Source organism: Gobio gobio (assembly GCF_949357685.1).
Source record: "Gobio gobio genome assembly, chromosome: 17".
NCBI classification, from domain to species: Eukaryota; Metazoa; Chordata; class Actinopteri; order Cypriniformes; family Gobionidae; genus Gobio; species Gobio gobio.
The window spans coordinates 14,680,901-14,707,201 of record NC_137110.1 but is presented as its reverse complement, the minus strand read 5'-3'; the positions used below and the strand labels follow the sequence as shown (position 1 = coordinate 14,707,201).

The window sequence follows — 26,301 nt, the reverse complement described above, 5'->3', positions numbered from 1 at the left end:
TACATTGGATTTAAAAGTTGGGTTCAATTTATAGGAACAATGTGTAAATAAGTCAGGAGACAATATTACACAACAGAATGATTTAATGAAAAAAATGTGACCACGTGAACCATGAGCTTCAAACACAGCATATTCATCCGTACCGATCACAACGCCCCGCAGGACAGATTAAATCACAGAGCTCTTCACAATCAGTTCTCAGAAGTGCTCTTCAAATAATAGGAAGTCCTGATAATAAGCATGACAACTGAGATGAAAACTTTTCAATCATTTACTCTCCATAAACACTATAGACTGTAGAGTAAAAAAAAGTTCAACACAAATCAATTTCAAATATATAGTTGAGATTTAACAAATTGCTATTTGTCCAAAAATAGAGTAAAGAAAATAAGTATGCTTAATGTGCAAAAACAACAACAAAAAAACAGCCTGCTATTTGTAACAAGGCTTTAATAAATGTAAACATATTTTGCAGAAATGCAACAGAGGTAATATATTTGAAAACGACTTGCTACATTGAGCATTTTTAAAACGCTCACGTGTCAAGTCTAAGAGGACCTGCAACATCCCGGTGGTTTCAACACTGTACAAAGTAAAGGTCATGTGCGCCGATAAATATGAAATCATTTTTTTTTTCAACCAAGTCATGCATCCTGTTTTTATGAATAGCATTTAGTGTTCAATAACAGCCAAAAAACTTAATTTAAACTCCAGTGTGTGAGGGACTGAGATGTAAAGTATTGCTTAAAGAAATGTGAAGCCAATTTAGAAAGAACACTTGCATCTCATTCAAATCTGTTCTGAGCCAGTCTCAAATGCAAGACCTACACGTGTGAATGCACACTCACACCCCAACACTAGGGTTATTAAAATCAATAACTGGATTCCAGTCACCTGTGGCAATTGAGAAGAGAGAAAATACAGATCTAAGGCCTAAAGTTGCTCATCTTCAGCACTCAAAACTGACTTTCAACACAATGATTTTGAACAAACAGAAACCAATAAGAGAAGTCGCATAAAAAGGATGGAGTGTCGCTGATGAACAGGATGTGACATCATAGGTCAGTAGTGGGCCGGAACAGTGAAAAGAGCCTCTTCAGCCAGACGGGAGATGTCCACATTCTGTCACCGTCGAAGAATGGATTTTTAATTAATGTTCATAAACCAACAGAATTCATATTTATTTAGGTAAAAAAATTGTTTTCTTACCTCAGGTCTGTCTCTGTGAGTGTTCACTGCTTCTACATTAAGATAGATCGACTCCACTTTACAGCCTAGAGCAGGAAAGAATCTAAGTTACATTCAAATACATTTCAAGAGGTCATGCATCCAGGTAATTAAAAGAGCTCTTCAACAAAAACAGGGAGAAATGCTCCCTCAAGGGTTCTGCTCATTTCTCAGTGCGTCTTTGAACTTGTTTCATAAATCACTGCAGTAACAGTAAAATCCTCTAGAATACATATTTGGCTACATAAAACTACTTAAGGTTGGCTCTTCAGTGAATAACTTAACTTTGGACTGTTCCTCACATAGAGCTATTATATTGATTCAGAAGACTTAGAATATGTAGTGCACAAGTGAATAGGACATTTTTTGGTCCTTGACAAGACTAGTACTCATTCACTTCCATTGTATGAAAAACAAGCAACGTTGCATCCGAAATCTAATACCTTAACCCCTTAACTGTCACCCCCCTTTTTGAGAATAGTCATGAAAATGCACTATCCAAACTTAAAGGGCTGTAATTAAAGAATGCTTTGGAATATAGACCTATGTTTGGTCTTTTTTTAAAGAAGACACTGCAGATTATTGCTGAAGCATTTCAAAATATGAAAAAGTTATGGAAGTTTAAATTTACTGTAAATGAGAAATTCTGTAATATTTTATATAAAATATATTGTACAAAAAAGTTTTACTCTAAAATTACTATAAAATCAAAGCCATATGTCTAACCAAGTTGTGTTCCAAATTTGAAGTCCCCATGAGATTTGGTTTTGCCAAAAATAGCCACCGGGTGTCACTTTCCATTGATTGTTTTTTTGATGCAGTTTCCTGTAAATTTCTGTCCAAATATCACTTCCATCTCAAAACAGTCACCAAATATGGAACCTTAAGACTCAGACCTTTCAGACAATATGTGTTTTGTCAAGATTAGAAAAGATTTTGAATATAAAGTAGTTAAAATACATTTTGTAATACGAAACATGACGCCGCCTCACTAGGGGAGGAGCCCGCAAGAAGAATTTAGAGTACCGTTTCGCAACGTCTTCACAGGATGAATTTTGAATTCGTAAGCTTTCGAATGATACCTAATTTATGATAATTACTAAAATATATGATACAAAAAAAAAAAAAAGAGCGCCAGGCGTCCCGCCAGCTGGACAGTGACAGTTAAGGGGTTAATACTTTATCATAACTGATCTCAAATTAAATTTTTGGGTGAAGATACAAGTATATGCTGTCCACATGCATAGTAAATGTCTGTGTGTGAGAGAAGATGAGTTTCTCACCGTAAGCCACAGGAGTAAGCTTGAGGACTGTGTGTAGAGGACATTTCAAATACGGAAGCTCTTCTGAAAGGCAAATAAAAAGGTTAAGGATCATAATATGGAAATATTGAATTGACCACAACATGTTCCCATCTACACACCTGCACTCTTGTCCAGGAAGTAAGCAAGCAGACAACGCATAACAGCCTGGTGGCAAATAACCAAAACATTCTCCTGACGTTCAAGCTCCATAATGACGGGCTCCAACCTCTGGACCAGATCCTCATAAGACTGTAAAGAGAGAGAGAATGTTACGTTTTCTCAGATTTAATGAGGATTTATTTTCTAATTGATTGTAAATCTAGCTTTTCAACACACCTCTCCTTTAGGGTAGCGGTATCGATATTTATCTTGGTCTCTGAGGGCGAATTCCAGAGGAAAATGTTCCTGGATCTCCTCATACATCATCTCCTCACACACGCCCTGCACACAAGCTGAAAGTCACTGACTTGGTACTTTTATATGCAATTATAAAGAGAACCTCATTGTATAACACTTACAGCATCAATCTCATTGAGCGCTTTCCATTGTTCATACGGTACACCTAATGATTCCCCCGTCTGAATGGTCCGCTTCATCTGACTTGTCCACACCTTGAGATCCTTTATATTCTGATCCTGAATAAATCTCCCTAGACCCTGAGCGAACTGAGACATACGACAAACAGAAAGAGAGAAATGGTGAATCCAAGTGACCAATCCTGTAGACAATTTTTCACAGATACATACAGCATAACGCACCTCTTTACCACGGGGCGACAGTCCTGAATCCCCTCCGATGCGACCTCTGACGTTAAGGTCGCTCTCTCCATGGCGACAGAGGTAGATGGAGCGCGGTGTGATGTGGATGTTCATCAGATAATAAACGATTCTGCTCTGAATGTGGTCGAGTACCCGGTTCACCAAATACCGCTGACCCACGTCCATTATCTTAATGTATGACAAATCTCTGTAAGAAAATACACAACGTTAAAGAAGCAGAATACAAACGGCATAAATAATATGATGCGGTACACGTTCACATTCTCAGAAAGAGGGAACAAATTCAATTGAATTTCTGACCCGTCTAGGTTTTCATCCAGTGGCTGGTAACTGTTTTCATAGCATTTGATCCTCTTCATAAAGTCCTGGATGGCTTCTTCAGTGTTACGGTCAGTGTAGTCAGGACTTCCTAACTTTACCTGCTGTTCTCCAACACACAAACAAGAAAAATGAATGCTGGGATATTTTAATTAAAAAGACTACTACTAATGTATTGTGGATAAATGCTGGAGATTTGTTTTTTTAGATAAAATCATCCAATACTGATTAGAATTACTGATTAAAATATTAGAAAAATCACTGGAATATTACAACTTTGAAACATTTGTCAGTATTTTATCACTGCCTTACCACAATGTTCTCTGCAATAACATTGGGGTCTTCACACAAAGACTCCACAAAAAATACCTAAAGAAGAAAAGAAGATAAAAACAGTGAACACTTCGAGACAAAAAGAGTAAAACAGTGAAGAAACTACACTGTTGTGATTTAGCCTTCGACAAAATAATGCCAAAGGTTTATGAAATTCACATGACTGCATAACATGGCGTTTTACCTTGTAGCCATTTTGTTCTGCAAATCTCGTGATGGTGACCCTCCGTTCTCTGGTTGTGTTTGTGGCATCAAACACCTGAAAAATCAGCACACTTATAAATAAGATATTTTTGTTCTTGAAGAAAAAAAACTCTTATGCTCCCCAAGGCTGCATTTATTTGATCCAAAAACAAAATACTTTGAAGTAGCATTACAATTTAAAAATAACTTTTCTATTTTAATATAGTGTAGAAGGTAATTTATTCATGTGATGGAAAAGCTGAATTTTCAGCAGGCATTACTAGTCTTCAGTGTCACAGAATCCTTCAGATATTCTAATATGCTGATTTGCTGCTCAAGTAACATTTCTAATTATGAATGTTGTGTGAAACAGATTATTTAAATATAAAAATAACAGCACTTATTTGAAGTAGAAGTAATTGCACTTAACATTATAAATGTGTTATGGTCACGTTTGACGTGTCCTTGCTGAATAAACGTATTAATTTCTTTAAAAATTTAAAATGAATAAATATAAATCTACTCACAGCAACCTGGCCACCCTCAACACTGAGGTACTGTCTGACATCATTGAGTGCTGCCAAAGCACACTGCCTGAAAACAAAACAACAAAATCATATGACAACACAAAATGCACAACAACAGCAAAAATGTAAAAACAAGCATCCACGAACAAAACATACTAAAACATGCTGAATCTTACTTTCTTATCTTCAGCCCTTCCTCATTATCAGCGCGGAAGAATTCAAAGCTCTTGTAGATTTTCACACATTCCCTCCTATACTCTCCCACATTGAATTCTGGAGAAACAATAATCATTTTATTTTAAATACACAGATTTATTAGCTGTAGACTGAATGTTTAATTGTTCATAAGTATGGGAGGATTGTGCATCATTACCGTACCTTTTGTTGGTACACCAATCCAGTTGAGGTAGCGTGTGAGTTTTTTAGAGATGTAGGTTTTTCCTCTCGCTGGCAAGCCCACCGTCACAATGAGAGTGGGACAGTTGGTCATGCAAACTGCCAAGAGACAGAGAGACAGAGAATAAAAATGCGTCTGTAAACAGCAACTGTTCTGTGTATAGCAGATGTGCAAACTTTTTATATATATATATATATATATATATTAGGGCTGTCAAAAGATTAATCGCGATTAATTGCATCCAAAATAAAAGTTTGTGTTTACATAATATATGTGTGTGTACTCTGTTAATTATTATTTATATATAAATACACACACATTCATGTATATATTTAAGAAATATTTGCATGTATATACATTTACATAATCTATAATATATATAAATATAAATGTTTTATATATAAAAATAATATTTTTTTCTTAAATATATATATGCTTGTGTGTGTTTTTATATATAAATAATAATTAACAGAGTACACACACATATATTATGTGAACACAAACTTTTATTTTGGATGCGATTAATCGCGATTAATCTTTTGACAGCCCTAATAATATATATATATTTGTTTATGGGTTGATGTTAATAAATGTGAAATATTATGAAATAATCATTGAGACATTGCTTTCGTTGTATTTTTACTTTTTACCTTAATCAAATTCAACAAAAAAATTGACATAAGACAAATTATTTCTGCCAAAACTTTTGATTTATATACAATTTTACAAACTCAAATTCTACCTATTTTTAATACATTTACTTGTTTGATTTATAAGATATTTTATTTTCTGTACTTCACTCAATAAAATCCATTATCAAGCTCTTCTCAATGTCTGCTGATTCCTCAGATACTGAGAGATCATGTGCACGGTGTATTTTATTCTCTGCTGACTAGTTAAATAGGAAGCCTACTGAAACAGTTCAACATTATATTGTGCTGCTGCTCATTCAACTTCAGGTTCATGGAGTTCGAAACAAATCTGCCAATTAGATGAAAATCAGCATATAATTAAGTAAATCCATACAAGTGTAAACCATCTTTGATGAACAGCCTCGCTCAGCAAACCTGCTCTTTAAAAGGCTATAAACTTCCTCTTAAAATCCTGTATGGCGGCAGCTTTGGAGCCACAGTAATGTGGAAAAAACTCTACTGTTGCACGCTTACTTTTTGCCCATATAAATGCAACAGGCCCCAAGGAATTTAAAGAATTATGATCTAAAGTCAGACCACAATCCTGATATCCCACCCACAGCCACACTTTTCATTACAGAGTGAATGCAACCACAATGCCACTTTCACCAAAATAGAAAAGGATAGCACAGGATGTATTTAAAACATTAAAATAGTTATACATAGTAATTAATAATTCCACACACACACAAAAAAAAAATTCCAAAAGGATAATTATCAGTCACAAATTGCTTATTTGATTAGAGACCTAACCCCAGTTTTACAGACAAGAGTTAGTCTAGTCCCAGACTAAAATGCAGGTTTGAGCCGTTTTAACTGAAAGCTCGCACTGGCATAACTTAAAATATGTCTTGTCAAGATGCACACCAGAATGTTCTACATAAAAATTCTGTTCATCAAAACATGAACTAAATGACAAACACTACATCACATCTGTTGATGTTCTCAGTGGGTCAATGAGTTGATCATAATGAGCTTTACAGCATCAGAGATCATCAGCTGTTCAGTGTCCACACACACATGCTGCACACATGGGCAGCGAATGTTGATGCGCCATTGACCAATCAGAGACCGTCTACTGTCAGGGTTCAGCCAATAGAACACGAGCGACGCAAAACAATGCCTGCAACTACTGTACCGGTGCTAAGAACATGCTCGCGTTGTGCTTGCATCTCATATGTCAGGATATTCAGCTGATATGCTCATAATGCTGAGTTGAAACTGATATATGAAGTAAATATGTAAATAGGGGAAGGCTGCGGAGCTGATAGTGAGTGATACAGCACTTTAGACTTGTTGTGACGCTTAGACACATGTTATTTCCAAAGACTGTTTACTCTCGCCGGACATTAAAAGGAAAATAAATACTAAACGCTATAGAGCTTAGATTGGGGCTTCAAGGTAGCTTACTGTACTCCATCTAACCTGCAGGTTTTGGTGCATCTGGTTGCATCATTCCCGTCGTATTATGCTGCGGCTACTTAACCGGGGTTCACTTACAGTATGTTTCATCTTTAAATGCAATGCTACAATGTGCGATCGTAATATTCGAGAAAAAAAACAACAACAATATGATAATAAAATCAACGAGATAACAAACAAGCACATTTGGTGAGAATTTTCCTAGATACAGAACATGTACCATTACTTCCGCACCCGGGCATTTTATTACTTAAAGATGCTAACTTTAACACATTCCCACCACACCTAAAAGCTACATCACACATGAACCCTGAAAAGGTAAGATATAACAGATACGCGTGTAAGCATGCAAGTATCGTAGATTAATACAAACACATTGTCTCTGATCATTTAGTAGTAACGCTGGTATTTGCCGAGAGCTAACATACCTCTCTTTTGAGAAATGTGTTTTTCCGGCAGCCCGTTCTTGCATGGCATCCATATTTTCCGCAGTGGGTTTTGTGTGAGCTCTCTGGGAATCGCCATGATAATATCTCCGGTTGAACTCATCTTGTCTGTGTTATCATGACCTGGTTCTGCAGAGTTCTACGCCTGGTCTCTGTTACTGAGTCGACTGAGCTGCTGCTCTCGCCAGGATGGGATGTATGTCATATCGGCTGAGCGTTATCAATGACCGACTTTACCGTAATACCATCAGAAAATGCGCACTTGATACAAAACAGTTTCATAATCAGGACTAGATGCAAAAACTCATCCACTAGGTTTAAAATTAGATTAATCTCCGTTTTAATATATCTGACTTTTAAAAAATGATCACCAGTTTAAAAAATAATAATAATTAAATGACTAACTTGTAAAATTAGTCTACACAGTTTATGCAACTGGCCACTTATGAATAAAACAGCTTTATTATTTTAACATATTCAATGTTTTGTTGTGAGAACAAAAACGTTGCCTGACAAATTTAACTCTTGACTTTAAGCCCTTTTGTTCCATTGCATGCAAAAAGCGTAATACCCCACTAAATATATTTTAAACTCGTTTACACGAGTTGCTGGTAATTATATTAGTAGGTAACACGCTGAAAATTGCACAACTTGTACCACAAATAACACAATGTATCTCGTGTGTTAAAATCTACCGTAAAACTACTCAATGATGTGACCAAACAAAGAAAAAACACTGACCAGGAAGGCAAACAAGAAGTTCTCGCAGAAGTTTGAGGGAAAACAGCTCTGCTGCTGTTCACATGAATAGCACATGGCCCGTGAATGATGATGTGTCTTTGTCCAATCAAAGCCCCTCTACAGAAAGGAATTAACCAATAGAATACCAAAAACACTGCACGAGGAGGCGTGCGCTGTGAGGGGCTCCGTATGGTAAATCTTACTAGACTTGAACATACTGTTCTTTTTCGCCACCAAGCCCGTAAATAATATTACTAAGAACTTTGCCCTATAAATACACACAGAAAGTACAGGTTCATCGTTGGAAACAGAAATATTGTGGACAATAATGTTTTTTTATAAATAATGTCTCCCCTGAATCCCTGGTGTAAACAACAACAACAGCTAAAGCCAGCCTAAGCCAGTTGTTTCAGCCTGGTCATAGCTGGTTTAGCAACTGGTTTTCGTAGGGAATAAGATTAAGAGCTCCTTTCTCTATTTAAAGGCTTTTTTTTTTTGCATAGTTTTGAGAAATATTGTAGTTTCAAGTACGGAAACTATCATCATAAGCAATATTTCTGGCTGCACATTAGCTGTATCAGTTTATATAGGTTTACTAGAAATAATACATACATATTGAAATATTTGCTAATGTGCATACAAATTTATAATACAATGAAATTAGCTAATGTACACTACCAGTCAAAGTCAAACAATAGCCTAGTAAGTCATCAAAATAATGCAACAACACAAATGAAAGTACTATAGTGACCAAAAAAGTTAAACAAATCACAACTATCTTATTTTAATAGCCAGCCAATCAACTAGCTTTTGCTTTTTAAACAAAAGCTGTTGTCTGCTTTTCCTTTAGGCTATTATCCAGTCCAACTCATCCATTCAAATTTTGTTTCAACCATTTAAGTATAAGCCTGTATAGGCTACATCAAAAGGTCAAATGTGTCCAAACTTAGACTAGTAGTGTTGCCTATTTCTTTTAAGTGGGTTTTGCAGATGTTTTTTTTTTTATTTTTATTTTTTTTATTGCAACCACTTATAAACAGATAAGGTACATAGTCAAATCACTGAATAAACCATATGATCAGTCATAGGTTGAGCATAGTCAGTAACAACCAGAGAACAAAATAAAACAAACTGACTTACCAACATTAAAAACAAATAGCAAAAAAAATAAATAAATAAATAAAAAATAAATGAATAAATAAATAAATAAACAAGATGAGGGTTTTGCAGATGTTGCAAAGGGATATCCCGTGGAAAATGGTTCAACAAAACAACCAGGATAATAGGGCCATCTTGTGGTTGGATGACGAATTACACGTGTGTAAAAGATTAAGATTTTGCTGTAATTTGTCAATCATTCAACAAAAAACTAAAAAAACTTCCAACAGTTATTTTTTTAACTAGATGGCAAAGACACAAATAGATGATGAAGAGAGAGGGAGGGGAAAAAAAGGTGAGTGTCCAGTCAGCGGGTCAGGAGGACTTATCTCCTTAGACAGGCAGGACAACAGCAAGCGGCTCAGGTACTCAACCACTAATATACTGTCCACCTGAGATCTGTCATCATCTGTGTGTTTATCAAAGACTTTTTTTTTTTTTAGTATTCAGTAGGCATCAGGTCCACAGACAAATAATAGATGAAAAAGATAAAGAAAAGTAATATTTAGATTATTAGAATAATTATGTGTATAAAAGGGTTTCCACCATTATAGACACAGTGTACAGGACAGTTTCACCATCCAACTAGGTTCATCAACAATAGTTTGGTCAGCAATCTTGGGGTCATCTTTAATGACCAGCTGACCATCAAAGAACACATTGCAAGGACTGAGCATGCTGCACAACTTCTTGTCCTTGTATTATTTGCCTTTAAATTACATAGCCCTTTTAATTCAGCTCAAAATATCTTACATTGGGTGTCTTGGCCGACCTCTTGTGGAAAAAATATATATAACATGATATTTCATGACTTGCCAAGATGGCCTTAAAGCTCAATATGGAGCAAATGAGCTGTTCCATGGGTCCTAAAGCCAGTTTCTCTTCAGTATGCATTCAGATACACATGTAGACGTTATAAAATATGTTTTTGGTAAAGTTTTTTTTTTTTTTTAAAACATTTTTAGACTTTAGTACCAAAGCATTTCTTGCATTCCATTAATTTCTAAGGGGGTCAAATTGACCCGTGAGGGAAGGATTTGTTACTTTTTAAGGTTCAATCACAGAACTCCTCGAATCCAGTCAATTTGTGTGTGTGTGTGTGTGTGTATTCGTGGTTCAAGTATGACAAAAGTCCTAAGGTCTTGGACCACTCCGGTGATGAACATTCAATTTTTTATTTTATATATATATATATATATATATATATATATATATATATATATATATATCAAATGTCAAAATGACCCGAGGAAAGGACAACATATTCTATCACAATCCCTGCCTGTTAAATTTGAGTTTATTAAACAAGCATTGTGCATTTGTTTTTCAAAAGAAGATGTATTTCCCTTTCCTAGATGTCAACTGCCCACAAAGCAGCTTGTGACATCAGCGCCTTTTAAACTCAGAAACAGATGAGAGCATTCTGTGTGTGTGAGTGGGCTGAATTAGGTATGTATGCAGCCAGGGATTCAGCAGACTTTGCACATATAACATACAAATTCAATAGACATGGAAAAAAGACACACACAAACGCAGATACAAAACCAAGTTATCCCTGAATCCTTAAATGGGATTGGAGGAATTGAGCTGAACTTTCACACAGATAACCAGAAAGGGAGAGGGAGCAAGACAGAGACGGAGAGTGTGCCACACATGCACAAGAAATAAACAACATAAGGAGAAAGAAAACGGAAAAAGCACAGAAGGAACAACTCTTAGTGGATAGAGCACAAAAAAGAAAAGTATAGAAGGAAAACAGGAACAGATATGAGGACGTAGATACCTCAGGAAAGAAAAGATAAACAAAGAAAGAGATAAATTATAACACGGGTCAAGGACCACAGAAAGTTTATTAGCTCTTACACAAAGGCCTGAAATATTTTGCTAGGGTGTGTTACTGTTAATCCCCCCATCAATAGGGCTCATTGCTGACACACCCTAATCAGATCTGCTCTGAAAACCAGCCTTTATCTCAAACCAGCACACTATAACACGTTATATTGGACAGAACAATTGCACAGTACAAAGAAACATGGTTTGGTTTTATCTTTGGTGGAGCAGTTGCAATTCTGACTTAACTGGCGTACCATGCAATTTGATCTGAGAAAGTGACAAAAAAAAAAAAAAAAAAAAAAATATTCCCAAAAATATCTCCTAACATCCATCACTCTGACAGATTTGTCTTGCATGCATGCCAGCTGTCTGACACAAATTCTTCTTTAACCTATGCTGCTATACAAAATCTTGTATAAAAACACAAACATAACAAAGTTTCCCTTTCGTCTTCTCATCAAGTTAATATAAAGTTTGTTTACTGACCATTAGAAGTATAACCCCATGCATTACAACAAATCAATAAAGTGAACAACAACAACAACCCTGCTTTCAGCCACTGAATTTACATGTGCATGTGTGTTCACAAAATGATTTATCCTATTTTTGTCAGTTGCTAACAAACCACCTACAAAATCCCATACTATATTACCATTGTTAGAATTGCATTGTTAAACCGTTCACAGTTCCACGAGTTTCATAATGGTTCTGATGCCAAACTGACCCGCGCACACGGTTGCCTCAGGGTGTCTTACCTGTCCCGTGGCGGATTTGTCCGTTATGGATGCGGCTAGAATTCCTCATCATCCAGTTTATAATAAAGAGCAGCGAGCGGCTAACGTGTTCAGGCACGGGCTTTTGTGGAAGAGCTTGTGCTTGTGCCCGTTGGTTCGCTGAAACATTGTTTAGAAGCGCACCGGTACACTGTGCTTTTAAATACAGGATTTGCGTGCGCGTTTAGATAACAGACGCGCGTCTAAAAACAGCCATGTGGGAGTCCCAGACTTCAGAGAAACAGATTGAGGACAGAGTAACGCCTACAACACTCACACTCATTATGTAATACCAGATGATTTGCTTTTCAATGGATTAATTAAAACGAACTGTAGATAATGGAGAAATACAGTGACAACATGCAGGCACGTGCAGAGGGGGGGGGGGGGGGGGGGGCTTTGGGTGCTCGAGCCCCTGCCCTTTTTCAAAATGAATCAAAAGTGCCCCTCTCAGACACATCAATGATAATATCGTGGTCAATAAAACTAAATAAATGTGATTATTATAACATGAAATTGATGACAATGTATACATGAATAACGAACGGCTCAAAAGTCGGACAATTTCTGTTGAGGCGTTGCCATAACGCGTTGCTATGGGTTGAGTGCGTTTTGATTGACAGCTGATTTTCCACTGTTCGGAAGCGGCTCTCGAGCCAAATATGGTCCTTTCAGAGAGTGTGTGGCCTTACGGGAAAAAAAGTAAACCAATATTTTTTTTCATCCATAATCAGAGCTAATGTGTTGAATTACAAATCTATATATTATATATTTTAAAGTATTACACAATTCACCAATGCCCGTTTGTCATCATGTCATCGGCACCAACCAATCGTGATCTGGCAAAGCAAGTTCAAATTCCATTGGGCATGTGAAGTGGAGCAGTAATTTTCTGTTCTTATTCATAAATCGGTTGAAAACTACATGGACAGACGAACTAACGTTTCGGGCTTTCGGTACGGTGCGCGCGTGTACTGAACGGTTATGAATGCAATCTATAACAGTTAACAGTCGGCTTGTTTGAAGCGCGGAACACACTTCAATCCGAGTTCCCACACGAACATATTAAATATTCAGTCCATTTTATCACGAAATTCAAACGATAAATGCCGTTTTAACGCTCTATTATGTGACGTGACAGATTGACGCGTATCTGTTCAACTTCAAGCGGCAGCGCGAGTGAACGCGATCATCTCTTCCTAAAGAAATTAATATCTAAAGGTATGTTGAGGATACATTACAACTTACTGAAACGTATCATATGTTGTGTAATCGCTCCATCGGTGTTTCAACCGCGAAAAGACAATAAAACAGCTTGTAAACAATGTCATGTAGAATCACATTTACCTCAGAAGTCATTCAGTGTCCACAGCTGTGAGTTCACCAGAGAGATTAACTCTTTCACTGAATACATGCACTATATTAGCCTATATATTCGTTATATTAGTCTATATATATTCATTACCACTTAGCCTGTAGTGATGTCTTGTTTATTTAATGTATGTTTAAATAAACCTGTCATGAAAATTACAGCCACTAAATTATTATATTTCAACAACGAATTGGAGAAAAAATTATAATAATTAGATTTAGATATTAATGCAAAAACTGCCTTCTGTGAAGCTTATGAGTGTTGATTATTATAAAAATAAATAGCAAATGAATTTAGGCTAATAGTTTGGGCTCTATTGTTCATCTTTAATAGCAATATGTAAGGGCTCCCTATATAGTTTACAGCATTATCTTTAAGAAACTTTTAGTTATAACTGAATTCATTTAAGGACAGACACAATTTTTTTTTCATTAAACCACTGTTGAATTAAAAGCAATTTTGTAAAACTGCTGTACCGAATCCGTACCGAACCGTGACTTCAAAACCGAGGTAGGCTACGTACCGAACCGTCAGTTTTGTGTACCGTTACACCCCTAAAATATATATATTTACATATTGCCCCTTTTTTACATTTGAGCCCCTGCCTCTGAAGAACTATCTGCACGGCCCTGACAACATGTCTCTCTCTCTCTCTCTCTCTCTCTCTCTCTCTCTCTCTCTCTCTCTCTCTCTCTCTCTCTCTCTCTCTCTCCTCTCTCCCTCTCTCACTCTCACTCTCTCTCTCTCTCTCTCTCTCTCTCTCTCTCTCTCTCTCTCTCTCTCTCTCCCTCTCTCCCTCTCTCCCTCTCCCTCTCTCTCTCTCACTCTCTCTCTCTCTCTCTCTCTCTCTCTCTCACTCTACCCCTACCTATTCTAATCCACTTACAGACACTGTACTGTACTGTACATACTGTTCATCTTTTAAATACACATTCATTAGCAGTAATACACAGGGTGGATCAACTTAAAATCAAGAACCCAAGGGCAGAATGTGATGGTAATGGGAAGAAATCTCAAAGTTATCAGTCACTAGGCCTATCACACATAACATTATACATTGTGTGCTGTCATCTAACGCTGTCATCATAGCTCTAACAAAACACTTTATTGATTGGACTTACGTAAACAAAGTAAAGTCACTATGATAAATAAGTATTTGGATAGTTAAGCTACACCTAAAATGTATGAATGTTATACACTCCATTCAAAAATGTAATTTCTGTCATAAAGTCATATGGTTTTGGAATGGCACTGCAAATGGGGACAAATTTTTCTTTTTTTTCTTTACAACATATAACACACAACTTGTAACATTTCAAGCCAAATGTTCAGTGGTGTAATGTAACGAAGTAATAATAGCCTACTTCGTTACAGTAGCCTACTTTAGTATTTTTTGAGTTTTTATATTTCTGTCAACTTTTACTTTTACTCCACTACATTTCCGACATAAAATGTATACTTTTACTCCGATACATTTCCTCAAAGCATTTTCGTTACTTAGCCTACTACAAAATAAATTCGGAAGACTGCAAGTAAACATGTACAAACAAGAGCTCGCGCAACCGCGGCTGATTTCCTTTTCCGTGTTGTGTCCGTTGCCATAGCGGCTGACACGTGAGGCTGCACTGCTGCACAGCGCGGGACACTTCAAAAACAGACTTAAAGGGATAGTTCACCCAAAAATGAAAATTAGCCCATAATTTACTCACCCTCAAGTCATCCTAGGTGTATATGACATTCTTCTTTCAGACGAATAAAATCTGAGTAGTATTACAAAAGTCCAGGCTAATCCAAGCATTAGAATTGGATTCATAGTTGCTCTGTTTTTGAAGTCCATAAAAAGTGCATCTGCCCATCAAATAACATGCTCCACGCGGCTCTGGGGTGTTAATAAAGGCCTTCTGAAGCGAATCGATGCGTTTGTGTAAGAAAAATATCCATATTTAAAACTTTATCAAGTAAACTTTCGACCGACCGCCTTCCCTGTTCAATTTATGGAAAAATTGTTGAAAGTTCCCCTGCCGATCGAAAGACTAACGCGACCAGGTCCGCTCGTCATGACGTCACGTACGCATCTTGAGTTTCACTTTTCCACGGAAGGCGGTCGGTCGAAAGTTTATGTGATAAAGTTTTAAATATCGAAGCGTCGATTCGCTTCAGAAGGCCTTTATTAACACCCCAGAGCCGCGTGGAGCACGTTATTTGACGGACAGATGCACTTTTTATGGACTTCAAAAACAGAGCAACTATTAATCCAATTCTAATGCTTGGATTAGCCTGGACTTTTGTAATATAACTCCAATTTTATTCGTCTGAAAGAAGAATGTCATATACACCTCGGATGACTTGGGGGTGAGTAAATTATGGGCTAATTTTCATTTTTGGGTGATGTTATGGCAAAAATTAATTCATTGACATCACTAATAAGAGACAAACCATAATCCAAATGTCTTTATAAAGATTTATTTTTCTTGCAAGAAAGAGCCGCGGTCAGTGCAGCCATTCGAGGCTGCCTTGAGTGTGAACTGGAGACACAAAGAAACCACAAGCTTCTTATACCCCCAATGTCTAAACACCCCTTCTCAGTTGTTTTCCATTTCCACACAAGGTAAAGGTAAGAAACACAATACACAAATGGTCCCTCTTTGTCTTAGAACTAATTTAAATTATGCGACACCTTTGGTTCAGGAAGGCTCTCAATCTAGATGTCCCGCTGCTACCCCCCTGGGTTTCCACAGACACCTGTGTCAAAGGAGTTTTGCATGGCTGAAACAGATGTAGATTTCTGTGTGAACTCAAACATAAATCTTATTCTGTGATTTAAATTTTTCCCCAACAGTGAACTATCCCTTTAAAACATGGACAACAAAACGGTATGTTATACACTACAGTACATGTTTTCCTGTCACCTATAAAGCAATACATGTGTTGACTAGATGTTGTATTAATGGCACCGAGGCGGAGAGGATGCTGACATTAGTACCTCAAGCGGTTAAAACAACGTGATAAAATACACGCAAGTATGATCCAAATGTTTAATGTCACGTTTGTTACCATCTAGCCTATTTGCGTTATTTTATATCCATATGGACGCTTTTATGCAGTCTTTATGCAGCGAAGTGACATATTTGAAAGCTTTACTGAGAAAGCAAACATACACAAACAAACATACCTCACAGAAACATAAACAAATCAGAAACTCATTCGATTTTGTTTTTTTATATATATATATATATATATATATATATATATATATATATATCTGTAACATATTTTGATTAGATAACCATCAAGTGTTCTAAAGTAGAAGAAATATACATATAATATACATATACTGTGTCTTTCAATGCTATGACTTGTGTGAAAATGGCCTTCTTTAAGCATGACTGTTTTGATTTATGAAATGGTAACATTTTGCAATAAGAGTCAATTTTTAACATTAACTAAGGTTGATAAAAGTATTGCTCATCAACATTTACTAATACATTTTAAAGTTGTCTCTTACATTAGTTACTGTAGGCTACTATGAATTAACACGAATGTTAAAACTGAACACAATCTTGCTGCTCAAACTGTGTATAGAACAATTTTTAAAACATTTGTTTGCTCCTTTTGTGTTTTGCATTTACTTGTACTTTTACTTTCAATACTTAAGTGCGTTTAATATGAAAAAAATACTTTTCATACTAATAAGTCATACTAATAAATATCACATACTATTAAAACTTTTACTCAAGTAATATTCTAAACAGTGACTTTAACTTCTACCAAAGTCATTTTCTGGCAAGATATCGATACTTTTACTCAAGTATGGCTTTTGAGTACTTAAATACATCACTGCAAATGTTTCACAAAAATGAATTTATTCATTTATTAAAAATTAAGATGACACTTTATAGTTGTCTTTAGTTCAGAAACTGTTCGATTTGATTACTTCATTGCATAATTTTCATAAAAAGAGAACCACAGTTGTGCTGCATAGATTCCTATATGAAGATATATATTCAAAGTGTAAGTGCTTGGAGGGAATAGTGGGATAACATGTCCAGATCCTACTTTTTGCTGTCATAAAGTCCCATATAATGGAGAGGATGGTGGTTTTAAAGGTAATCATCATAGCCAGATTCATCCTCGATGCCAGCTGCAAATATAGAAACATGTCTTCCATATTTAGTAGTCCTTACAGAGAAAACAAAGTCAAACAAATTAGATTTAGACAGAGGAGTTACCATTGTAATTAAAAGGTTTCTTCATTCTAGCTGAGGAGGGATCTTTAACCTATAACAAACACATTTTGATATAAAGATTATATGAAACAGATATTTACAAACATTTCGGTATTTCATACAGTATATGAGCAGTATGATCATATACTTACAGCTGAACTTAGAGGGGTCGTGGGGGCGCGGTAAGACGGAGGGGGTGGAACACATGATGGAAAAGGAACAGTGGAGTCAAATTGTTGCATGCTAGCACTGCGATTCAACTTCAGCATGGCTGCCCTGGCATGAAGGGGAAGAGGTGGGAGTGGCCCTTTCCTCTTGGCGAGCGAGACAGACTCTTCATCAATGCTGGAGAGAGTCTGCGATGAGTCATTTATTTGGCTGGGCTTGTGCTCTGGAAATGTTGCATCATGGTGTTGAACTCTGGATGCACTTCTAAGAGAAAGACTACAACCAGGATTCAACCCATAACGGAAAAACACAAAAATACATAACCCAAATATTATACACTGAAAAACAGTTATGTAGGATTTACTATTAAAAAAATGCTCAGAAATTGCTAGTACATTTCACAATAACAAAGAAACACTAAGTACACTAACATATTAAACATGAAATGTTTGAAGTAGAAAGACAAAACATACTCCAATGATCTTTTCTATGACATCAATACCTTTTTTACAGTGTATATGATGTTGATTTTAGCACAGAGTGTCCCAGGCTGTGTGTGTTTTGTTTCTCACCTCTTTTGCACTTCGTGTCCTCTTAGACAATTGTCAAGCTTGTCTTTCCAACCAGAAATAGCCCCAACACTGTATCTGCGTGTAAGTACAGAGTGAGATGCTGGAGAAGAGAGAAACAGCAGGTGTGATGGGGCTCGGATACACATTGTTCTTCATTTTATGTGATTTACGTGGAGTCAGACCTTTGTTGTCACTGATCTGCTTCTGCACAGCAATGTAGAACTGCTTGGCTTCATCTTCATCCGCAAAGTTTATTCCTGTCTGACACTTCTGCATGAACACACACGTTTGGTTTCCATCATGATGAAGACTTTCTATTGTTGAGCTAACAATATTTCAAACACCCTAAGCCCTAAACCTGAATGTTACACAAATCTTTTAGCATTTTTTCATCATGATTAAGACATTTTGTTTGCTTGGTCTCCATAGTCAAAACCTGATCCACACACACAAATAGATGCACAGATGCATAAACATGCTACTGTGTATAGAGAGATAATCTGAACAGTCTTAAGGTGATGATACACAGGGCAACATTGCCGTCAACAGGCAACCAGGTGAGACACAGGGCCCACGACTGATCTAAAGTATCCAGATAGAAATTTGACCGAATATGACATAATTGGTATCTCAGGATGACTCTAATCTATAAAGACTAGTTTCATTAAAATAGTCAAAACTCAAAACTTTTTGAGTACCTTCAGGGCATGGTGCTGACGACACAAGTTTTGTAAAGATAAATTAATGCGTTCGCAAAAATATAGCCTTTTATGTGAAAATTCTAAATGGCGACGACCAAAATGGACGATATGGGACAATTGGGTGTCATTCAATGGGAACATGCCCAAGCAACATCACTCAGGAACACTGCTCAAAAACCTTTAGAATTGCAATGAATTGGTCACTCACATCACCAGGAAAGGTGTGGAAATAAGGACAAGTTTCTGAGTACTCAAATGGTATATACAGCTCCTGTTCCCATTGCAGCTTGACCTTCTGCAGAGAGAAAGAGAAAAATCACGGTCACACCGAACCTGAGAGACGCCGAAAAAGCAGTAGCATACCAAGAAAGAAATGGGCTAAAAATCTAATGTCGAAGCATTGCACAATGAATGAGTGGAGGAAATGGGGCAAGCAACCAATAAAGAGATTTCTGCATATAAAAGGTTTGTTATAGTTGAAAAAGATTTAAATTTTTCTAAATGTTCTTCACACTATAGGAAAAATGGTTCTTTAAGAACTGTTCATTGAAAGGTTTTTTGAGGAACCAAAAAAAGTTCTTCAATTGCATCGCTGTGAAAACCCCCTTTTGGAACCTTTATTTATAAGAGTGTATTATATATAAAAATGTTAAGGTTATGACATTTGTGAGAATGATGTGACGCATTGAATTCATCAGTGTGAAATGTATAAAACACATTCCATGGCATCTGTAGAACATTTATAGAGAAATGTACACAAAGTCACCTATTAATTTAAAGTCCCCCTGTAGTCAATAATTTTGTTAAAAATGTCTTCATGCCTTAAAATAGCTTGAATGTAACCCCTCACCCATGCTTCATTTAGAGTATATGCAGATCTATGTATATGCTAATTATCCCTGCCTCCACTCACTCAAACCAGCTCAGAGATCCACTCCGTCAACTTACTGAGGTAAACGCCGCACAATGGTATTGCTCTTTGCAACGGTAATTAATATGGTTATCCTTTTGCTTGACCAGCTAATAATGTGTTGCTAATGTTACACAAACCATATTCCCATTTGCCAATTGAGTCAGACAGCTGTCTTCTAACAATCAGCCTTGAACAACTTCAGTGCAAAGGCATATTGTTCATCATAACATCGTAATTTGCATCATACCCCCGCTGTATTGCTAAATCTGCCCAATTTTTCATATCAACAGAAAAAAAATATACCCTGGCTTCTCTTGAGACTCCACTGCTTCAGAGAATGATATGCTAAGCCCACTGGCATGTTGACGTGATTGGTTACAAGGTAGTTCGTTTGTGACGTCAAAAACACCCGCGTGTTTTCACAAGTCTTTGGTTTGTGATCGCCCCATTACATTAGTTGAGGGTCTCGAATCTATCAACAATTTAAAGGTTAATAAATTGCCAGGTGTAGATGGCCTCACTTCAGAATTGTATCAAAGATTTGCAAAAGATTTGGCCCCTTTTTTATTACAAGTAATTTATGAAAGCATACGTATGGGATCTCTTCCCTCTACCTTAACACAAAGTTTAATAACTCTTATCCCCAAGCCTAAAAAAGACATACTATTAATTGATAATTGGCGTCCGATTAGTCTTTTAAATTGTGACTATGAAATCATTGCTACAATCTTTGCAAAACTAATTAAAATAAAATATAATAAAATAAATAAAATAAAAAATAAAATAAAAACTATTTTAGAGGACATAATTGATGAAACGCAATCAGGTTTTCTAAAAAACAGACACATTTCAAACAATATTCGTCTGGTTCTTGACCTGTTAGACTATTCAGAGTTAGTGAAGGATGATAGTTATATGCTTTTTCTGGACTTTTACAAAGACTTTGATTCTATTGAACATGGCTTTATTTTCAAAACCTTAGAAAAATTTGGTTTTGGGAACCTGTTCATTAGAGCAGTTAAAACTTTATATGTCAACAGGAATTCTTCCATTAAGCTTAAACATGGTACCTCTCCAAGATTCGAACTGACACGGGGAATACGTCAGGGCTGCCCCATTTCACCATACTTATTTATATTGACTACTCAATTATTAGCCAATTACATTAAGAATAGTGCCTTGCAAGGAGTTGGTATCATGGGAAAGGAGATCATCATCAGTCAATTGGCTGATGATACTACCCTTTTCCTTAAAAATTCAGACCAGATTCCCTTGGCTCTTAAAACTATTAAAATGTCTCCAATGCATCTGGGCTTCATCTCAATGTTCTCAAATGTGAATTAATGCCAATCAAACAACTCTCTGTTTCCAGTATATGTAATATCCAAGTCAAAGAGACAATAACCTATCTTGGAATAGTAATCTCCAAAAACTCAAAACTTAGGTGTGATTTAAACTTTTTGCCCATCATAGAGAAAGCTAAAAAAAAGATTTAATCAGTGGCTTCAGAGAGATTTATCTTTAAAAGGAAGGATTCTTCTCTCCAAGGCAGAAGGCATCTCAGGTCTGACAAATGCAGCTATCTCATTAGACCTTGATAAAATAATGTGTAAAAAGATTGATCAATTACTTTGTAATTTTGTATGGAAAAATAAGACTCATTATATAAAAAAATCAGTTTTATCCAACAGCTTCAGTAACGGTGGTCTTAATTTAGTTGATTTTGCAACGTTAAATAATACTTTTAAAATCAACTGGTTGAGGAATTACTTAAAAAATCCATTCAGTATTTGGAATATTATACCAGAGTATGTTTTTTCTCAGTTGGGAGGTTTGAATTTTCTGTTGATGTGTAATTTCAGCATTGAGAAGATCCATGTTGCTCTCTCTAATTTCCATAAACAAGCACTATTAGCGTGGTCTTTGATTTTCAAACACAATTTTTCTCCGACCAATTACTTCATTTGGAATAATAGGAATATTTGTTATAAACATAAGTCTTTGTTTTTTGGTTACTTATTTACTTATCAAGAATTTCTCTCTCACTTTAATATTCCTGTTGCTCCTAAACAGTTTGCCACTGTATTTGGTGCCATTCCTAATGGTGTCGTTATGCTATTTAAAGGCCATAATAGTCTTTTGACTAGTTCTGAAATGCCTCTCCCAGACCCAGCTGACACGTATGTAGGCAGGATATGTTTTAAATCTACATTAAAAAATAACAGAGATATTCGTTTTCTTTTTCTCAATGACTGTTTCCACTCCTCATGTTGTTACAAAATGGAATACATAGTGGAAAATATCTCATGGAAGAAGGTTTGGACTCTCTCTAACAAGTACCTTTTGGTAAATAAGGTCAAAGAGATTTCTTTTAAACTTATTCATCGATATTACCCAGTCAAAACTTTCATGGTGTCAAAGTTTAAATTAAGTATAGATGCAAATTGTACTTTTTGTGATTCACAACCAGAAACTATCTAGCATTTTTTTTGGCATTGTGGTCATACATGAAAACTTTGGCAAGATATTTGCCAGTTCATTGTAAACAATATAATAAAGATTTTGAGCTTTATTTCAAGGATGTTTTGTTTGGGTTTTTCATTTATGAGAAGCAAGATGAAAATATTTTTTTTCTTTGCAACCTAATAATTTTTCTTGCTAAATATTCTATCCACAAATGTAAAACTATTAAAGTTACCCCCAATTTTTCTCACTTTCAAGAAGATGTTAAGATCTATATTAAATCCATATCTACCTTTTGTAACAAAAAGGCTACTAAAACTCTGAATGTATGCTCAAATTTGGGCGTTTTTGTTTAATTAATGTATTGGTAATTAATATAATGTTGTTGTTTCTTTCTGTTTTTTTTTTTTTTTTCATTTCATTATTATTATTTTATATTTTGTGGGAAGGCTTGTGTTTAATTGATGCTTCCTCATCTGTTTATTTATTTTCATTTTTATTTAGGCTATTTATTTTTCTCCGAACTCAAATGATGTAATGTTTGTCCGTCCCTGAACCTCTGGCTATGTTTTCTTGCTTATGGCTTCACCTTTGCATATTGTAAGTGAATGTTTAATAAAAATAATAAAAAAAAGAAAGTCTTTGGTTCACTGCTGTTTTAAAGAGGAAATTTGCTGCAATGCTGTTGAATTATGAATTTGCCCATGGTTTGTCTTAAAGCATATTAAAAACACTGCATAGCTATATAAACAACATACAATTTGCTATTCGAGGGAACTTAGTAAATCGTCTGGACGATTTAGCAAATCAAGGGAACAAAATAGTAAATTGTGCGCATGATTTATAAATCGAGGGAGTGAATTAGTAAATCATAGGCACGATAAAAAATTTTTTTCTTGCGCGTCATGTGCGGGGCTCTGTAATACGCATAACATTTTTAGAAGGAATTATTTGACCATTTAAGATAAGCACACTGAGTGGGTGAATGCTCCCTCTATAATATCTGTTAGCCTCACCTTAAGACAGTAGAGTCTCATGAATGTTGAATGCATGGATTTATCTTGCACCAGACATAAAATTCCAAAACTGTGACTTTTCCACTCCTTTTTCTCTGCAATTACCAGCTGGACAATACCACATGCTAAAACCTGTAATGTACACAAAGAAACACATATACATAAATACATATAGAGTGTGTCTCTGAATGTGCATGTTGAGTGTAGGCTATATACAGTGCATATTCACAGACACACAATATCATGTTTTTAAAAATACATTCAACCACAAATATCCAGAAAGATCCAGATCCACAGTGTAGTCAGCAGTGTAGCTGTGCCATGTCTTTTTGTCAGTACAAATATGCAGTTTTTTCGAAAATGCTTTTTGCATAAGTTTGCATAGTTGATAAACAATTGTACTAGACTGTCCTGGCTTCTACGACTCTACTTGTAAATCATTCAAATAACCACAATGTGTTCTGCCTACAAACCAGAAAAACCTGTGGTCAGGATAGGATCAGGTTGTGTAAGGATAGCAGTAAAACGTTATGTGCATTATGTGAAAGTTCCAGATAACGTGAAACAGATGCATAAAAAGAGCATGAACACCAGCCAAGTGTTTTGATGTCCCAGTGGGTACTGTGGAGTTGGAATTAGAAACTTTAGAATAAGAAACGCTCACTAGAAAACTTATACAACACACACATAAACATAGTAATGGGATGGGACATACAGAACTGAAATTGCTTCAGGAATCTCACCTGAAAATGATTTGTCTTGACTTACATTTCAAACAACACTATAACAGTGAATTATGGGAATTCAATAACAGTAATTACTGAACAATGTATGGTTTCTTTTAGAAATATACTATGGTATTTTGATCAGTTGATTTATAATAAAATAACTATGCAAAAAAAATGGAAGAGGAAACAAAAGATTAAACTCACACTGCATTCATGACTTAGTAAATTGTAGAGAAGGCCATTCTCACGAGTCGACAGGTGCGGACTCAAAATTCGTGCCATCTCTTCGTCGTCTGTCTTTGACGTCTGTCTCCTACAGTGTGCTGTGTCTGTTTTCTAAATTCACAGGTGTCGTGATCTATATCAAACAAATCACTCGATCTGCTTTATACTTCCTAATGCAAAATATCCTGACACCAGGAAAAACAACAGTGCTCTATTCACACAGCACACACGCACAAGTTATTTGTATATTCATACACCATAATGTGAAGGAAAAAAAACAGTATGGAGAGAAGATTTTACATTTGCGTTTTTGTTAGATCAAATATGGCTATACTTAGTCCAATTTGCATCACATATGAGTATACAGTGGCAAGAAAAAGTATGTGAACCGCCTGCAGAATCTGTGAAAATGTGAATAATTTTAACAAAATAAGAGAGATCATACAAAATGCATGTTATTTTTTATTTAATACTGTCCTGAATAAGATACTTTACATAAAAGATGTTTACATATAGTCCACAAGACAAAAAAATAGCTGAATTTATTAAAATGACCCCGTTCAAAAGTTTATGAACCATTGATTCTCAGTACTGTGTGTCGTTCCCTGGATGATCCATGGCTTTTGTTTTGTTTTGTGATGGTTGTTCATGAGTCCCTTGTTTGCCCAATGTTCTTCAGAAAATTCCTCCAGGTCCTGCACATTCTTCAGTTTTCCAGCATCTTTTGCATATTTGAACCCTCTCCAGCAGGGACTGTATGATTTTGAGATCTATCTTTTCACACTGAGGACAATTGAGGGACTCAAACACAACTACTAAAAAAGGTTCAAACATTCACTGATGCTCCAGAAGGAAACGCCATTCATTAAGAGCTGGGGGTGAAAACTTTTGAGCAGGATGAAGAGGTCCAAATGGTTCTTATTTTGTTTAAAGGGGTGGTAAAACACATTCTTTTGAAGGCTTGACTGTGTTTGTGGGGTGCACTGTAACATGTGTTCATGCTTCGTTTTAAAAAAAATTGCCTTATTTTTCATATATTTGACCTTTATTCTACACTGCTCTGTCCCTCCTTGTAAAACGGTCTGATGCTTTCCGGGTTGTATGAAGCCAGTCCCTCAAAAATACGCAGTGGGCTCTGATTGGTTAGCTGGCCTAGTGTGTTCTAATTCGCTAACCGCAGTGCACGGTTGTCGGAAACGTCACGCCCCTTACCTGGAGGCTGTGCTTTGGTCGGCGTCAATAAAACCATCTGAGCCCGAATCAGACCCAGATCATTTGAGTGAAGATGATCGAGCAGAACCTGTTCAGTCCTCAAGAGTAAAGACTGCGGATCTATAATGATCGCTACTGAATGGCACTGTTACTTTTGTATTTTTAGAACGATTATAGCCAAATATCTGTCGCAAGAACTATTAACCCAAAACGAACACTAAGCACTGGCTTTACTAGTAAGTTAGCCAAATCACACACAGAACCATGTTTAGCATGCCTGAAGATAAAAAATACATAAAAGCTTTAATCAAAGAATCATTTACACTAATGTCAGGTTCGCTGTTGAGATTTTAATGTTAGTGTTTGTAATGTTAGGTGTTCGTCGGATAACGTTAAGTATGAATGAGCATTTAACAGACTGGTTTGCAGAACAGCGCTGTCATCTGTTTACTTCCTTGCTACAACCTATTACAGGAAAACACATCGATGAAAAATAAATCAGACTTACAGGTTGTGGCCCGTAAACAGCTTCTGTTTGTAAATCCAGCTTTCAGGACAAGCCGTTGTGCATA

General features: G+C 36.1%; 3 protein-coding genes across 6 annotated transcripts in view; all 3 read right to left on the bottom strand.

Moving 5' to 3' along the window:
- The window catches only part of chchd4b (coiled-coil-helix-coiled-coil-helix domain containing 4b), a 616,826-nt gene that overhangs the window by 567,067 nt on the left and 23,458 nt on the right, over nt 1-26,301 (bottom strand). The gene's annotated exons all lie outside the window — the stretch shown is intronic.
- pfkfb4b (6-phosphofructo-2-kinase/fructose-2,6-biphosphatase 4b) lies at nt 7-17,620 on the bottom strand. 4 transcript variants are annotated; one of them, XM_079840461.1, is made up of 14 exons: nt 17,562-17,620; nt 5,050-5,166; nt 4,848-4,944; nt 4,672-4,738; nt 4,146-4,220; nt 3,941-3,997; nt 3,611-3,732; nt 3,290-3,497; nt 3,050-3,196; nt 2,868-2,972; nt 2,651-2,780; nt 2,511-2,573; nt 1,210-1,274; nt 7-1,122 (listed from the first exon to the last, which is right to left on the bottom strand). In XM_079840461.1, the coding sequence occupies exons 1-14, from the start codon at nt 17,617-17,619 to the stop codon at nt 1,063-1,065; spliced, it is 1,371 nt and encodes a 456-aa protein (XP_079696587.1). In that variant the 5' UTR covers nt 17,620; the 3' UTR covers nt 7-1,062. The 4 variants fall into 4 exon arrangements, with proteins under 4 accessions (XP_079696587.1, XP_079696585.1, XP_079696586.1 ...); XM_079840459.1 differs by lacking the exon at nt 17,562-17,620 and adding an exon at nt 12,116-12,471; XM_079840460.1 differs by lacking the exon at nt 17,562-17,620 and adding an exon at nt 8,370-8,455.
- LOC307140774 (uncharacterized protein) lies at nt 17,470-24,649 on the bottom strand. Its single transcript, XM_079840480.1, has 8 exons — nt 24,497-24,649; nt 23,565-23,696; nt 19,381-19,467; nt 18,654-18,741; nt 18,472-18,571; nt 17,884-18,175; nt 17,735-17,783; nt 17,470-17,646 (listed from the first exon to the last, which is right to left on the bottom strand). Exons 1-8 carry the CDS (start codon nt 24,572-24,574, stop codon nt 17,606-17,608), a joined length of 867 nt encoding a protein of 288 aa, XP_079696606.1. The 5' UTR covers nt 24,575-24,649; the 3' UTR covers nt 17,470-17,605.